We start from the raw sequence: 15,243 nt of genomic DNA on the forward strand, positions 1-15,243 counted from the left end.
ATAAAGAAAATTACATGGTAGTGTGAAGATATGAAGTTTATCTTCTCGTATTGAAAATATTTTCACTCGTTCTCTTCGTGTGTGTGTGTGTGTGTGTGTGTGTGTGTGTGTGTGTGTGTGTAATATATAACACACATTTTGTATATAACACCTGCACAATTTCCAACACCATCACACTAGTTAAGGGGTAAAATGGTTTTCTAGTTTTTAATTCCTTACGATGGACGGAGTTGTGTGTAAGTCCTGTGTAAACAAAGAATTACAGACTGAATTTAGACTCATCCCTCATATCCCTTTCATGCACAAATTCATACACATCCAGGTTCTTTAATTTTCTTAAAATTGCATGATGTGTGAATTTTGATTCAATCCAAACATTTTTGTCCATGAGTTAAAAAAAAAAAAAAAAAAGTGTTTAAATGCCTGAAAGTTCGAAAAATATTTTTATTTATTTATTTATTTATTTATTTATTAAATGTCCAAAATTTGTAACGTTCAGGTATAAAATGTTGTCCAAACCTTTGAGAAAATCTCATTTCTGAACATGCAACATTTTACAGTTTAGGGCTGTTTCATAATGCAAAAATATATTTTAAAAAATCTTCCTCAAACCAGTTTAAAATACATTTAAAAAAAAACACTTTTTTTTTTTAATAATACTTTTATTTAGACTGTCAAAGATTGAGAACAAATAGTCGAGACCTACTGAAGTTTAATTTACAGGGAGTGATTTATACAGGGATAAGTCTTCTGGATTTACCCGGAAATCCGGATATTTGACGAAAATCTCTGGTTTTCCGAATGGAGAAATTAAATTTTTTGGATTTTTCGCGTTCCTAGACGCAGCGTAATACTTCACATCGTCCTTGCATGGGCGCGGTCCTTAAATAGCCCAAACATAGTTCATTGATTAAAGGCAGGTGTTCTTTGTTAACGGCGCGCTTGCCGGAGCTCGTTAGGCACATGCGCCCAAGGCGCGCCTTCAGGTGAGCGCAACACAATCGCACTAGAAAGCATGTTCAAGCTGCCGGTGTAGCTGCAGTCTTTTTAGTTGCGAATTACGAGTATTTTGTCTTGTGTTGTTAATTCGCCATGTCAAAACAAGCAAAACTTTCCTCCTCCTTTTGACGTGAAGACAGGTAAGCAATTTATTATATATATATTTTTTCTATCAAAGTTGCATTTTGTGGTTTCGAAGCTAAGTTTTAGTGCCGTTTCTAGAACACGTGGAAGAAACAGCAATAATGGAAGAGCTGGTTTCTAAGCTGCCTAAAACTAGCAATGGTATTTTTTGTTACATAATGTACTCAGACTGCCAGTCAGTATGTGCCCCCCTCCCCCCCCCCTTCGAAAAATCCTAGCTACGCCCCTGATTTACATGAGAAATTTGGTATTCATTAGTGTGTTTAAATTTACAGACAATCCGAACTAATGCAAACAATTGGCTTCAACTCGCATAAATATGAATTGGAAATGTTTAGTTCACTTTAGCTTCTGCAAACGCACAACTCTACTAAAAGATTGATAAACGAGGCTCAATGTCCCCAACATTGAAACCTGAAAGCTTTAGAAACTCTAACAGACCTTTACTTTTTAACAGTACTGTTTTGGGATTTTGCTGAGTTTACCTTCAACCGTCTGATTTTTTTTTTTTCAAAGTAATGAACTGTGTAGCAGGAAAATCACCACATTTTCTAAATGGACTCCTGAAAATTACCCATTAACTAGGGGAATCTCATCTCGTTATCTCTAGCTGCTTTATCCTGTTCTACAGGGTCGGAGGCAAGCTGGAGCCTATCCCAGCTGACTACGGGCGAAAGGCGGGGTACACCCTGGACAAGTCGCCAGGTTATCACAGGGCTGACACATAGACACAGACAACCATTCACACTCACATTCACACCTACGGTCAATTTAGAGTCACCAGTTAACCTAACCTGCATGTCTTTGGACTGTGGGGGAAACCGGAGCACCCGGAGGAAACCCACGCGGACACGGGGAGAACATGCAAACTACGCACAGAAAGGCCCTCGCCGGCCACGGGGCTCGAACCCGGACCTTCTTGCTGTGAGGCGACAGTGCTAACCACTACACCACCGTGACTAGGGGAATTAAATTTGATATTTTTGACATGTTAATCATTAATGTACAGTGGTGCTTGAAAGTTTGTGAACCCTTTAGAATTTTCTATATTTCTGCATAAATATGACCTAAAACATCATCAGATTTTCACACAAGTCCTAAAAGTAGATAAAGAGAATCCAGTTAAACAGATGAGACAAAAATATTATACTTGTTCATTTATTTATTGAGGAAAATGATCCAATATTACATATCTGTGAGTGGCAAAAGTATGTGAACCTCTAGGATTAGCAGTTAATTTGAAGGTGAAATTAGAGTCAGGTGTTTTCAATCAATGGGATGACAATCAGGTGTGAGTGGGCACCCTGTTTTATTTAAAGAACAGGGGTCTATCAAAGTCTGATCTTCACAACACATGTTTGTGGAAGTGTATCATGGCACGAACAAAGGAGATTTCTGAGGACCTCAGAAAAAGCGTTGTTGATGCTCATTAGGCTGGAAAAGGTTACAAAACCATCTCTAAAGAGTTTGGACTCCACCAATCCACAGTCAGACAGATTGTGTACAAATGGAGGAAATTCAAGACCATTGTTACCCTCCCCAGGAGTGGTCGACCAGCAAAGATTACTCCAAGAGCAAGGCATGTAATAGTCAGTTAGGTCACAAAGGACCCCAGGGTAACTTCTAAGCAACTGAAGGCCTTTCTCCCATTGGCTAATGTTAATGTTCATGAGTCCACCATCAGAAGAACACTGAACAACAATGGTGTGCATGGCAGGGTTGCAAGGAGAAAGCCACTGCTCTCCAAAAAGAACATTGCTGCTCGTCTGCAGTTTGCTAAAGATCACGTGGACAAGCCAGAAGGCTATTGGAAAAATGTTTTGTGGATGGATGAGACCAACATGGAAATTTTGGTTTAAATGAGAAGCATTATGTTTGGAGAAAGGAAAACACTGCATTCCAGCATAAGAAACTTATCCCATCTGTGAAACACGGTGGTGGTAGTATCATGGTTTGGGCCTGTTTTGCTGCATCTGGGCCAGAACGACTTGCCATCATTGATGGAACAATGAATTCTGAATGATACCAGCGAATTCTAAAGGAAAATGTCAGGACATCTGTCCATGAACTGAATCTCAAGAGAAGGTGGGTCATGCAGCAAGACAACGACCCTAAGCACACAAGTCATTCTACCAAAGAATGGTTAAAGAAGAATAAAGTTAATGTTTTGGAATGGCCAAGTCAAAGTCCTGACCTTAATCCAATCGAAATGTTGTGGAAGGACCTGAAGCGAGCAGTTCATGTGAGGAAACCCACCAACATCCCAGAGATGAAGCTGTTCTGTATGGAGGAATGGGCTAAAATTCCTCCAAGCCGGTGTGCAGGACTGATCAACAGTTACCGCAAACGTTTAGTTGCAGTTATTGCTGCACAGGAGGATCACATCAGATACTCAAAGCAAAGGTTCACATACTTTTGCCACTCACAGATATGTAATATTGGATCATGTTCCTCAATAAATAAATGAACAAGTATAATATTTTTGTCTCATTTGTTTAACTGGGTTCTCTTTATCTACTTTTAGGACTTGTGTGAAAATCTGATGATGTTTTTGGTCATATTTATGCAGAACTATAGAAAATTCTAAAGGGTTCACAAACTTTCAAGCACCACTGTACATGAAAGAAAAAGGCTTAAAAGTTATAACTTGTTTTAGTGAAAAGTACTAAAATGGACTAGAATGCAGGGTTTTGCGTGTTATTAAAATATTTTCTTGGGACGTTGCCCTGCCCATCACAGTTTGACTTTCAAAAGTTCAGGATTTTTTTTTTTTTCTTTGCTCCACTTTCATCTCTATTTATATTTTAGTAAAATATTTTTTAAAAAGCCTTAAATTGCCTCTCTATAACTGTGAAAGGGTTAACCTGCACAAGCTTGGCCTCAGTGAGCCACATTATGCACATAATCTGGTCATATTAGATTTCTGGGAGAACACCAATCTGATACCCAGCACCACTATCAGGCCAATACCAGCATAAAGGTAGAATCAGATATCAGAGAAAACATGCTGGATATCAGATCCTGAAACCAAGAATTGGATTTGGAAGAGAAATTTAGTTTTGGAAGAGGAAATGTTTTACTTTAATTTTGTTAGTTCTTTTGAGTTTGAGGCATCACTGAAGTGCTTCGGTTTTTTTTTTATTTTTTGTGCCTATAAATGAAACAGACTTTAAAGCGTGGTGGTTTTTACCTCCGCCAACATTGTTGGAGGAGGTTATCTTTTCACCTCCATTTGTTTTGTTTGTCTGTTTTCCAATGTAACTCAAAGCAGATTTTGATGAAACTTGGTTTACAGCTTTAGTATTATCCTAAGGTCAAGTGATGCATTCTACCAAGTGCCCTTATAGTTGTTGAAATGGGATAGGACATGGGATGGGTATTGGTTAATGCTCCAGGTTTCAGTATTTTTATCAGGAAATAGTGATATAGTGCCATTTCTAATGTATCCTGGTGTGTTAATATTATGAATGTGACCGTTTCAACAAACCGTGAAGCCATTTGCAGAGAAATGAAAGGGGCCGGCTCACCCTTCCCAGAATCCTCCGCACCACGTATCGAGTCACCATTTTCTACATAAGCGACCCGCAACAGTCCAGTGACAGCCTAGACCATAAGTCTTAAATTGTAGTGGGAAATTGAAGCTATTTTATCAAAGCATCTAGAGTTTAACAACTACTTTCGAGTGATCCATTCTGTTGTAACGGACCTGAACTGGCTTCATCCATTTCGCTTGTGGCCACAAAGATGAGGAAAGAAAATTGTAAGGCTTTTTCTTTTCTTCTCTTCAAAAGCTGCCATGTATGACATGTAGATGAAGAAATAGTCCCAGATGGTTTTGAAGGTATCACTAACGGTGAACTCGTGGAGGTTTTGCGACACAGAGCTAGTAAAGCATGTGATTTGGAACAAAAACAATGACTTGGATTCTGGGGAGGGTGAGCCGCCCCTTTTAAATATGAGAAATGTGTAAATAAACACACGTGTGGGATGCATTTACTGTGGACAGTCTAGCGTTATGGATGCAACATGAATTAAGAAGGTAGGTGAACAATAAGCCCAGTTAAATATAGTGAAAAGCTGTGCTAACTGTGGCTTCAATTGCATTTTTTTTTAGCCTTGAAACCCCCCCACCCCCACCCCCCCCCAAAAAAAAAAAAAAAAGTTAGTCATGCAGTAATAACTGCTGCATCTGATGTACTTGGTTCACTTACATAATAGTTTCTAGTGCGCAACCAGTGTGTGTGAGTGAATAAGAGTGCTCCCCCCCATTCCACTTCCTCTTTTCAAAAGCTGGGACCAAATGAGCTTTGACGGTTCAGAGAGGAAGAGCTGTCCCGCGCTCCTCAGCTCCAGCACCAGTTTCCAACTTAACGTTTCTGGGAATCCCTGATTAGAGTCGGATTTCTTACAATTCATGAATCATCATGTTTTTGCAGTGACTCATGCAGCTGATGGTTTTTTATTTTTGGCAAGTTCAAAATGGTTGCTAGGAAGAGCCCTGCATATTAAAAATAATAATAATAATCAGCACAGACTGTGGCCCTTCTCTCTCGCGCTCTCTCTCTCTCTCTCTCTCTCTCTCTCTCTCTCTCTCTCTCTCTCTCTCAATTTATCTTTTGTTTTGTTTTTTCAAGGCTTGGTTTGGAGAAAAGTTTGAGTCCCCGCTGCAAAGCCGACGTTCTCCCCTCATCCCACGTCATGGCCCTGGCCTCGCAGACGTTTTCCAGTACGACCAGTGGCTTGCTGTCCGACATGAAGCTACACTTTTTCCCATGCAGGAAGACCTTGCCATCTGGCTCACTGACATTCTAGGCAAGTACAAAAGCAGATGTGATGTTTGGTTGGCAGTCTAGTGAAGATAAACATTTTAATATCGAGTCTGGGGCCTGGTAGATAAGATTCTAAATGCGTATGCCGTTTTTGAGAAGAATGTACTCGACATGCATGTCTGCATCGCTTAAGATATAGCGTGGGAACAGCTTGCATTTCGAACAATAAGCAAGCTGATCTATCTCTCCATAGTTGAACATAATGGAGGGAGTTCCCGTTCAGGATAATCAGCTGAAACGCCATACTTTAACACGCTGAAAGAGAAGCCGTTCCACTGCGATCACGCTGTAGATGAAATGACATGATGCCGGTAGTCTTGCAGGGAGCCTGTTCAGGATTTGGTCTCGCAGTTTAGCAGTCATTACTACTTTGTGTTGTCCAACAGCTATTTGTTCAGGGTGTTGAAATTGTTCAGGTTTAGTAATGAAAAGTTTAAAGTGCATTCTGTTTAGTATTTGTTCATCCAGTGACGGCATCTTTGTTTACAAATATATATAATTTAATTTTTTTTTTTAAACCAACACTTGTGGATCTGAGTTTAAACAGTGCAGGCCATCTACTTAAGTTTAAGGCTGCAGATACATAGATGTACAGCTCTGGAAAAAAGTTAAGAGACCATTTCAATTTTTTTTTTTTTTTTAAATCAGCATCTCTATGTATGGCAGCCATTTCATTCCAGTGTCTGTGCTGGAATTCCAACACAAACACACCTCATTTTACTTAATGATGTACTGATCAGGTCTTCACCTGAACCAGAGCTTATTTAATGAGGAAAAAGTACAAAAACCACTGCTGTGGTCATCACTATCCTTTTGCAGTAGGACCAGTTTGGATGGCAAAAACAGTGCTTGTAGTGCCTTACACTTAATTGGAATACAAAAATATATATTTATCATGCCAAAAGAGTTAAAAAGAAGGGTACAGTGAGTGTCAGGCTGCTTCCATCCTCAAAATTTCAAAGATTGCAGTTCATAAGAACAAGGTCAAGCAGCAGACACCAGGGACAACGAAGTTACAGATTGGCAGAAGGCGAAAACGACTCTCCACTGACCGGGATGATCGTCAACTCCTTCGAATGTCACTCAACAACCGCAGGATGACCTCAAGAGACCTACAAAAAGAATGGCGAATGTCCGCTGGGGTTAAGTGCATGGCAAGGAAGGTTTGAAACGGGCTCCTCTGGGTGGGCTTGAAGTCATGTAAAGCTAGAAAAAAGTCCTCCATCAATGAGAAGCAAAGAAGAGGCAGGCTGAGGTTTGCTAAAGACCATCAGGATTGGACTATAGAGGACTGAAGTAAGGTCATCTTTTCTGACGAGTCCCATTTTCAGCTTTTCCCATCACCTGATCATCTAATGGTTAGACGGAGACCTGGAGAGGCCGACAAGCCACAGTGTCTCGCACCCATTGTGGAATTTGATGGAGGATCAGTGATGATCTGGAGGTGCTTCAGCAAGGCTGGAATGGGGCAGATTTTTGTTTGTGAAGGACACATGAATCAAGTCATGTACAAGGTTATCCTGGAAGAAAACTTGCTTCCTCCTACTCTGACAATGTTCCCTAACTCTGAGGATTGGGTTTTCCAGCGGAACAATGCTCCATGCCACACAGCCAGGTCAATCAAGATGTGGATGGAGGACCATAAGATCAAGACCCTGTCATGGCCAGACCAATCTCCTGACCTGAACTCTGTTGAAAACCTCTGGAATGTGATCAAGAGGAAGATGGATAGACACAAGCCATCAAACACAGCTGAGCTGATTGAATTTTTACACCAGGAGCAGCATAAAGTCACCCAAAAGCAACGTGAAAGACTGTTGGAGAGCATGCCGAGACGCATTAAAGCTGTGATTTTAAATGGCAGGGTTATTCCACTAAATACTGATTTCTGAACTCATCCTAAGTTCAAACATTAGTACTGTGGTGTTTGAATATGATCTTGATTTTCTGTGCATTATTTGAGGTCTGAAAACACGTCGTTGTCTTTTTTTTTTTTTTTTTTTTTTTGTTATTTTGACCAGTTGTCATTTTCTGCAATTAAATGCTCCGACAATATTTTTCTGTGACGTGTGAGGGGGGGAAATGTTTAGTAGTTAATAGAATAAAACAAAAACGTTCATGTTCCTCAAACGCGTACCTCTAAATAGTAAAACTAGAGAAACTGATGATTTTGCAGTCAAGTCAAGTTTATTTGTATAGCGCTTTTAACAATAAACATTGTCGCAAAGCAGCTTTACAGAATTTGAACAACTTAAAACATGAGCTAATTTTATCCCTAATCGATCCCCAATGAGCAAGCCTGTGGCAACGGTGGCAAGGGAAAACTCCCTCAGACGACATGAGGAAGAAACCTCGAGAGGAACCAGACTCAAAAGGGAACCCATCCTCATTTGGGCAACAACAGACAACATGACTAACATTAACAGTTTTAACATGAGGACAGTTTCGTTGATGTTATAAACTCTTCATTGATGGAAACTTGAGTGCAAAACTGATTCATGATAACTGAAGTCCTAAAGTTAGCAAGACAACTGTAGTTCTCAGCCATAAAAGCATTACTGTAAAGGTGATGATACACGGGGCAACTTTTTGGGCAATGTTGCCGAGCAATGTTGCTGGGCAATTGCGTTTTGACTCTTTTTCTATTGAGATTGGGCAACATTGTTTCTTTCTGAATGGTTTTGATAATCTCTGGCAACTTTTTGAGATAAGCCAATCAGAACGCGAGTATCAAGTCATGTGACCTCCGGTGAGGTTCGGATCAGAAATTTCAAACAAATATGGCGGCCGCTCAGTGTCAGTGGAGTGAAGAGATGGAGAGACTCCTCATCTGTTTTTACGCCGGTAAGTTGTTATTTTAATATTCTATATGGAGGAATTTACCTCACCAAAGCTCTAAAAAACAACAGACAGCTTGATTAAATGGTCACAGCAAAAATTAAGACATCGTGTTTTTTTTTTTTTTTTAAGCTAACTGTAAACTGCCGTTGCTAACTGTTGTTGCCCATTGTTAGTTGCCCTGAAAAGTTGCCCTGTCTCACCTAGTTGCCCGTTACCAGCAACATTGCTCGGCAACATTGCCCAAAAAGTTGCCCCGTGTATCATCACCTTAAGAGTCCAGAGTGTCCTCCAGGTATAACCCTCAACTATCCTCATGGGGCCGTCCTTCACAGGAGCAATGCGATAAAACTCCGACCAGACACAGGGCACCATGATGGATCAAGCAGGTCCGAGGGGCAGAAGAGGCCAGCATCTCAATCCCAGGACCAACATGTAACTCAGAGGGACAGATTGGGGGGGGAAGAGAGAGAAAGAAAACACATGTTAGGTATGCCCTAAAAATGACAAGTATTAAATCTGTGTGGTAGGCAGTGATTTTGCAGTGATCTCTTAATTTTTTCCAGAGCTGAAAATCACAGGCTTCAAACATGCCATTAAAGCAAGCGCTCTTACTTTTTTTTTTTTAAAGATTTTTTTGGGGCTTTTTTCACCTTTTTTTTTATTGGATAGGACAGCGTAGAGACAGGAAATGAGCGGGAGAGAGAGACGGGGAGGGATCGGGAAATGACCTCGGGTCGGAATCGAACCCGGGTCCCCGGATTTATGGTATGGCGCCTTATCCACCTAACAAGGCTAGAATGTTCTTCCATGTCCTGCTCATTCACATGGTGAAATTTTATTTGCTGAAGGTAAGAAGCAACCAAAAAATCCTTAGCAAGATCTCACCACTCGTATTATGTTTAACAGCTTGATGCTAGGCTTGGTCAATACTGATTTTAATCATATTTCCGTTTTAAAGTATGGCAATAAACCAGTTTAATCATCCAGAAGACAGGAGGAAAAAAGTATTTCCACCAGTTCAGGCTTAAGGAGAGTGTGAAATATTATCAGCTGTGTAGTCAGGAGCTGCAACCATCAGGAATTCTCAGCTGGATGGTGGATTTTTAACTGATTCTGCAGTAATACACCGTAAACAGTATTAAAAAAAAAAGTAAAATTTTTGCATTTTGATGTAATCCTTTTATAAATCAGGTATCTAATGTTCATGTTCTCTGTTGACGCCGAGTGTTAAACAGGAGCGTGCCGGGCAACAAACCAACCCACCCAGCATTAATTACTTCTTAATTATCACCATTAACGTTAATTTGTAAAGTGCAAGTCTTGTCAGCCTGTGTAGTCTTTTTGGATCAAAAATTTGTCCATTTTTAATCCTTCAACAGAAATGCTTTGGTGACGCCCTTAATATACAGTGTCTTGCAAAAGTATTCATCCCCCTTGGTGTTTTGTCTCATTACAAGCTGGAATTAAAATGGATTTTTGGAGAGTTGGCACCATTTGATTTACACAACATGCCTACAACTTTATTGTGACACAAACGATTAAGATAAAAAAAAACAAATCTGGTGTGTGCATATGTGTTCACCCTCTCCAAAGTTAATACTTTGTAGAGCCACCTTTTGCTTTACAGCTGTAAGTCTCTTGGGGTATGTCTCTATTAGCTTAGCACATCTAGCCACTGGGATTTTTGCCCATTCCTCAAGACAAAACTGCCCCAACTCCTTCAAGTTAGATGGGTTGTGTTGGTGTACAGCAATCTTCAAGTTATGCCAGAGATTCTCAACTGGATTGAGGTCAGGGCTTTGATTAGGCCATTCCAAGACATTTAAATGTTTCCCTTTAAACCACTCCTGTGTAGCTTTAGCAGTATGTTCAGGGTCATTGTCCTGCTGGAACGTGAACCTTCATCCCAGTCTCAAACCTCTGGCCGACTCAAACAGGTTTTCCTCCAGAATTGTCCTGTATAGCCCTGTGATGACCTGGCGACTTGTCCAGGGTGTACCCCGCCTTTCGCCCGTAGTCAGCTGGGATAGGCTCCAGCTTGCCTGCGACCCTGTAGAATAGGATAAAGCGGCTAGAGGTAATGAGATGAGATTGTCCTGTATTTAGTGCCATCCATCTTTCCTTCAGTCCTGACCAGCTTTCCTGTCCCTGCAGATGAAAAATATCCCCACAGCATGATGCTGCCACCACCATGCTTCACTTTAGGAATGTTGTTCTCAGGGTGTTGGGTTTGTGCCACACATGATGTTCCCCATGATGGGCAAAAAGATCAATTTTAGTCTCATTTGACCAGAGAATCTTCTTCCATATGTTTGGCGAGTCTGCCACATGCTGTTGGGCAAACTCCAAACGTGTTTTCTTAAGCAGTGACTTTTTTTTTTTTTCCCCAAGCCACTCTTCCATAAAGCCCCACTCTGTGGCGTGTACGGCTTAAAGTGGTCCTATGGACAGATACTCCCATCTCCGCTGTGGATCTCTGCAGCTCCTTCAGTGTTCTCTTTGGTGTCTTTGTTGCATCTCTGATTAATGCCCTCCTTGCCCGGTCTGAGAGTTTTGGTGGGCGGCCTTCTCTTGTCAGGTTTGTAGTGGTGCCATGTTCTTTCCATTTTGCTATAATGGATTTAATGGCGCTCCCTGGGATATTCAAAGTGTGGGATATTTTTTAGAAGCCAACCCTGATCTATACTTCTCCACAACTTTGTCTCTGACCTGTTTGGAGGCTCCTTGGTTCTCATGTTGCTTGCTTAGTAGTGTAGCAGAGTCAGGGTCCTTCCAGAACAGGTTGATTTATACAGACATCATGTGACAGATTATGTGACACTTTGATTGCACACAGGTGGATCGTAATCAACTAATTATGTGACTTATGAAGTGAATTGGTTAGAGCAGCTCTTATTTAGGGGTTTCATACGAAAGGGGATGAATACTTATGCACACTCCAGATTTCTGGGTTTTTTTTTTTCATCTTAATTATTGTTTGTGTCACAATAAAACAATTTTCACCTTTAAAGTGGTAGGCATGTTGTGTAAATCAAATGGTGCTCTCTCTAAAAATCCATTTTAATTCCAGCTTGTAATGCAGCAAAACAGGACAAACACCAAGGGGGATGAATACTTTTGTAAGACACTGTAATACTATTGTTACTAGTGTAATATTAGCCAAGTCAAAAATACACTGAGATTTCTCTAGATGAAATGAACTCTGGACGCACAGTACTTACAATACACCTACTACATGCCAAGCCCTTTTTTTGCAGAGCTGCCTTCTTGCACACTACACCAGCGTTATTAGACCTCCGGTTGGGGTTAGGGCTCGGATCTTTCAGCAGTACTTCTGCCTGTTAACGGCGCTGTCGGTGGGTGTATCTTGTGGTCTGCAAGGAGACTGCATTTACTATGACAGTGGGGGCACATGAGATTAGGGAGAAGGAGGCGGAGCTTCCAGCAAGCATCTGTTAATATCGGAGAGTTCAAAACGCCTGCACAGATCAGTCCAGACGTGCATGTCCATCGGCTCATCTCATGTTATCGTGGAGGAAAAGAAGTTCTTTTTGGTGTATTTTCGAGTAAGAGCTCGTACGTACCTACATCGAAGTTTCTGTAGAGCTCTTACACAAATGAACAGTCGCAGGTCTGGTAATCTCATCTCATTATCTGTAGCCGCTTTATCCTGTTCTACAGGGTCGCAGGCAAGCTGGAGCCTATCCCAGCTGACTACGGGCGAAAGGCGGGGTACACCCTGGACAAGTCGCCAGGTCATCACAGGGCTGACACATAGACACAGACAACCATTCACACTCACATTCACACCTACGCTCAATTTAGAGTCACCAGTTAACCTAACCTGCATGTCTTTGGACTGTGGGGGAAACCGGAGCACCCGGAGGAAACCCACGCAGACACGGGGAGAACATGCAAACTCCGCACAGAAAGGCCCTCGCCGGCCCCGGGGCTCGAACCCGGACCTTCTTGCTGTGAGGCGACAGCGCTAACCACTACACCACCGTGCCGCCCAGGTCTGGTAATATATTATAATAATAGTTGATAAATGTCACTTGATATCATAGCAACATTTTGTAGGGATGATAAAATCACGGCATCGCACAAGTTTGTTTGACAAATTTCGTTGCCCTGAAATGTGGAGTGTATGAGCGTTGTAGTGTCTGGCTTTGTGTTTCCAAGAAATCCTCAGGGAAACCGCTGGATGGGAATTGGCACGTGACCAAATTGGAGTAAAAATACTTGCAGAGTCATCTTGTTTATGACTAGGATGTTGGTATCAAGTATTAGTTAGTACCCAGAACTCTATTTAAATTGTGTAGAAACTGGAAAACGGTGTTGTGGTGGTTAGCGCTGTCGCCTCACAGCAAGAAGGTCCTGGGTTCGAGCGCCGTGGCCGGCGAGGGCCTTTCTGTGTGGAGTTTGCATGTTCTCCCCGTGTCCGCGTGGGTTTCCTCCGGATGCTCCGGTTTCCCCCACAGTCCAAAGACATGCAGGTTAGGTTAACTGGTGACTCTAAATTGACCGTAGGTGTGAATGTGAGTGTGAATGGTTGTCTGTGTCTATGTGTCAGCCCTGTGATGACCTGGCGACTTGTCCAGGGTGTACCCCGCCTTTCGCCCGTAGTCAGCTGGGATAGGCTCCAGCTTGCCTGCGACCCTGCAGAACAGGATAAAGCGGCTAGAGATAGTGAGATGGAAAACATGACCTGATTTGCACTGTAAATGTGTATAAAAGTGTACATCAGTATTTACTTGGGTTCAGAAATGTGATTTTTTTTTTTTTTTTTTTTTTTCCCCTGTCTCCACAAGGTGAGGAGATGAGCGCTGAGCACTTCATGGAGGAGTTGAATAACGGGATTAAGCTGTGTCGACTTGCTGAAATTCTGCAAAGCAAAATTCCCAAGGACTGTCTCCCGGACAAGAATCTGGTCAGTCAGATGCAGTGGGTGACATTTGCCTTTGTGGGTGTGGGTTTTTTTTTTTTTTTTTTGTGCGTGTGTGTGTCTCTAATTTGACTACTGTTTATTCTATCAGCAGTTTCCTTTGAAGAAAGTGGCAGTCAAGAAAACTGCTTCTCCAGGTTCGTTTTTCGCCCGGGACAACACGGCAAACTTCCTGTCATGGTGCCGTCAAATCGGAGTCGACGAGACATATTTGTTCGAGTCTGAGGGCTTGGGTAAGGCGAAAACAAAAAACCTATTCGTATCGAGACGTGTGTTGACTGCAGATGTTTCAGAGCTAATGAGATCCACGTTTTTGCCTGTTCCATGTGGTTCCACCTCGGCTTACAAATTAAATGGAGAAAATGATTGTTTTGCGAGTGACGAGATCATCTGTTTATTTAAATTAAAAAAAAAAAACACGCACAAAAAAGAGAGAATTTGTGCAAATGTATAGGTTCCTGTCTTACCAAAACAGCCATTTCATATGACTTGGTGTATCGACTTGACATTCATTATTTGAGGGTTTTTCTTTTCTTTTCTAGATTGCACTGAAAATATACTAGACCATTTTTGTTTTGAATTTAATTCCATACCACCACAGTAACCAATAAATGGCAAGAAGTGTCAAGTCAGATTTATTACCATTTTTAGGAAGGATGCACTGGTGTGCGAGAAATTTCTGATCAAGTCACCAAGACACATTTGCTTTAAATTTTTCAAAATTTGGCTACAGGTTCTTGGGTTTTTCATGGGATTGTTACACTTTTTACAGTTGAGAGTACATCGTGCGCCTTCTGGCTGCCGCTTCTCACCGGAGCTTTTTTGTTTTATTTTATTTCTTTATATATAATATTTATTTATTTATTTATTTATTTTTGTGTAGTTTGATGTTTGAGTGTTTTTTCCACCGGTTGTGGTGTAGCTCCGGACCTAGTTTTGGGTGTCGGTTCCCTCCAGGCCTTGGTTCGCTGTGGGTGATGCCTGTGCTCCCAGCTATGGACTGCAGTGAGCTCGTTGCTCATTTTACATCGTGGTTGTCCAGCGCTTTAACGCTTGGCGTGATGTTCCGAGCGATGTTGCTTGATGGTGTCGCGGTGGCTGTGCAGGCGGTTTGGGACACGCCAGCGCTCTGCGTGGCGAAGCTTCTCTGCTCTCGCTTTGTGGATCCATGGCGTGGTGTTCGAGCGATGTTGCTGATGGTGGCGGTGCTGGAGATGTGGGACTCGTTTTGGTGGGACTGTGGCTGCTACACCACGGGAATTACATCCTGATCCCTACTTGGTGGACTTTTTAACTTTTCATTTATTTATTTTTTATTTATTTTTGTCTTTCTTTGTCTACTACTGTCGTGTGTGTGTGTGTGAGAGAACCTCCTGTAAAGCATCTTTGAGTACCATGAAAAGCGCTATACAAAACCGATGTATTATTATTAATAGACTTCTTAATTGGCATACAACCCCTGGCAAAAAAAATATGGAATTGCTG

The 15,243-nt window shown here is 41.6% G+C and overlaps 1 protein-coding gene across 9 annotated transcripts in view; it reads left to right on the forward strand.

Moving 5' to 3' along the window:
• Positions 1-15,243, forward strand: part of gas2l3 (growth arrest-specific 2 like 3) — a 66,309-nt gene that overhangs the window by 27,006 nt on the left and 24,060 nt on the right. For 8 of the 9 annotated variants that reach the window (XM_060914324.1, XM_060914328.1, XM_060914321.1 and 5 more), the window contains 3 exons: positions 5,778-5,955; positions 13,625-13,743; positions 13,850-13,991. In XM_060914324.1, the coding sequence (XP_060770307.1) occupies positions 5,778-5,955; positions 13,625-13,743; positions 13,850-13,991 (439 nt within the window). The remainder of the gene's footprint in view (positions 1-5,777; positions 5,956-13,624; positions 13,744-13,849; positions 13,992-15,243) is intronic. The other variant, XM_060914331.1, reaches the window with a different exon arrangement.

Source organism: Neoarius graeffei, chromosome 2 (genome assembly GCF_027579695.1).
Source record: "Neoarius graeffei isolate fNeoGra1 chromosome 2, fNeoGra1.pri, whole genome shotgun sequence".
NCBI lineage: Eukaryota > Metazoa > Chordata > Actinopteri > Siluriformes > Ariidae > Neoarius > Neoarius graeffei.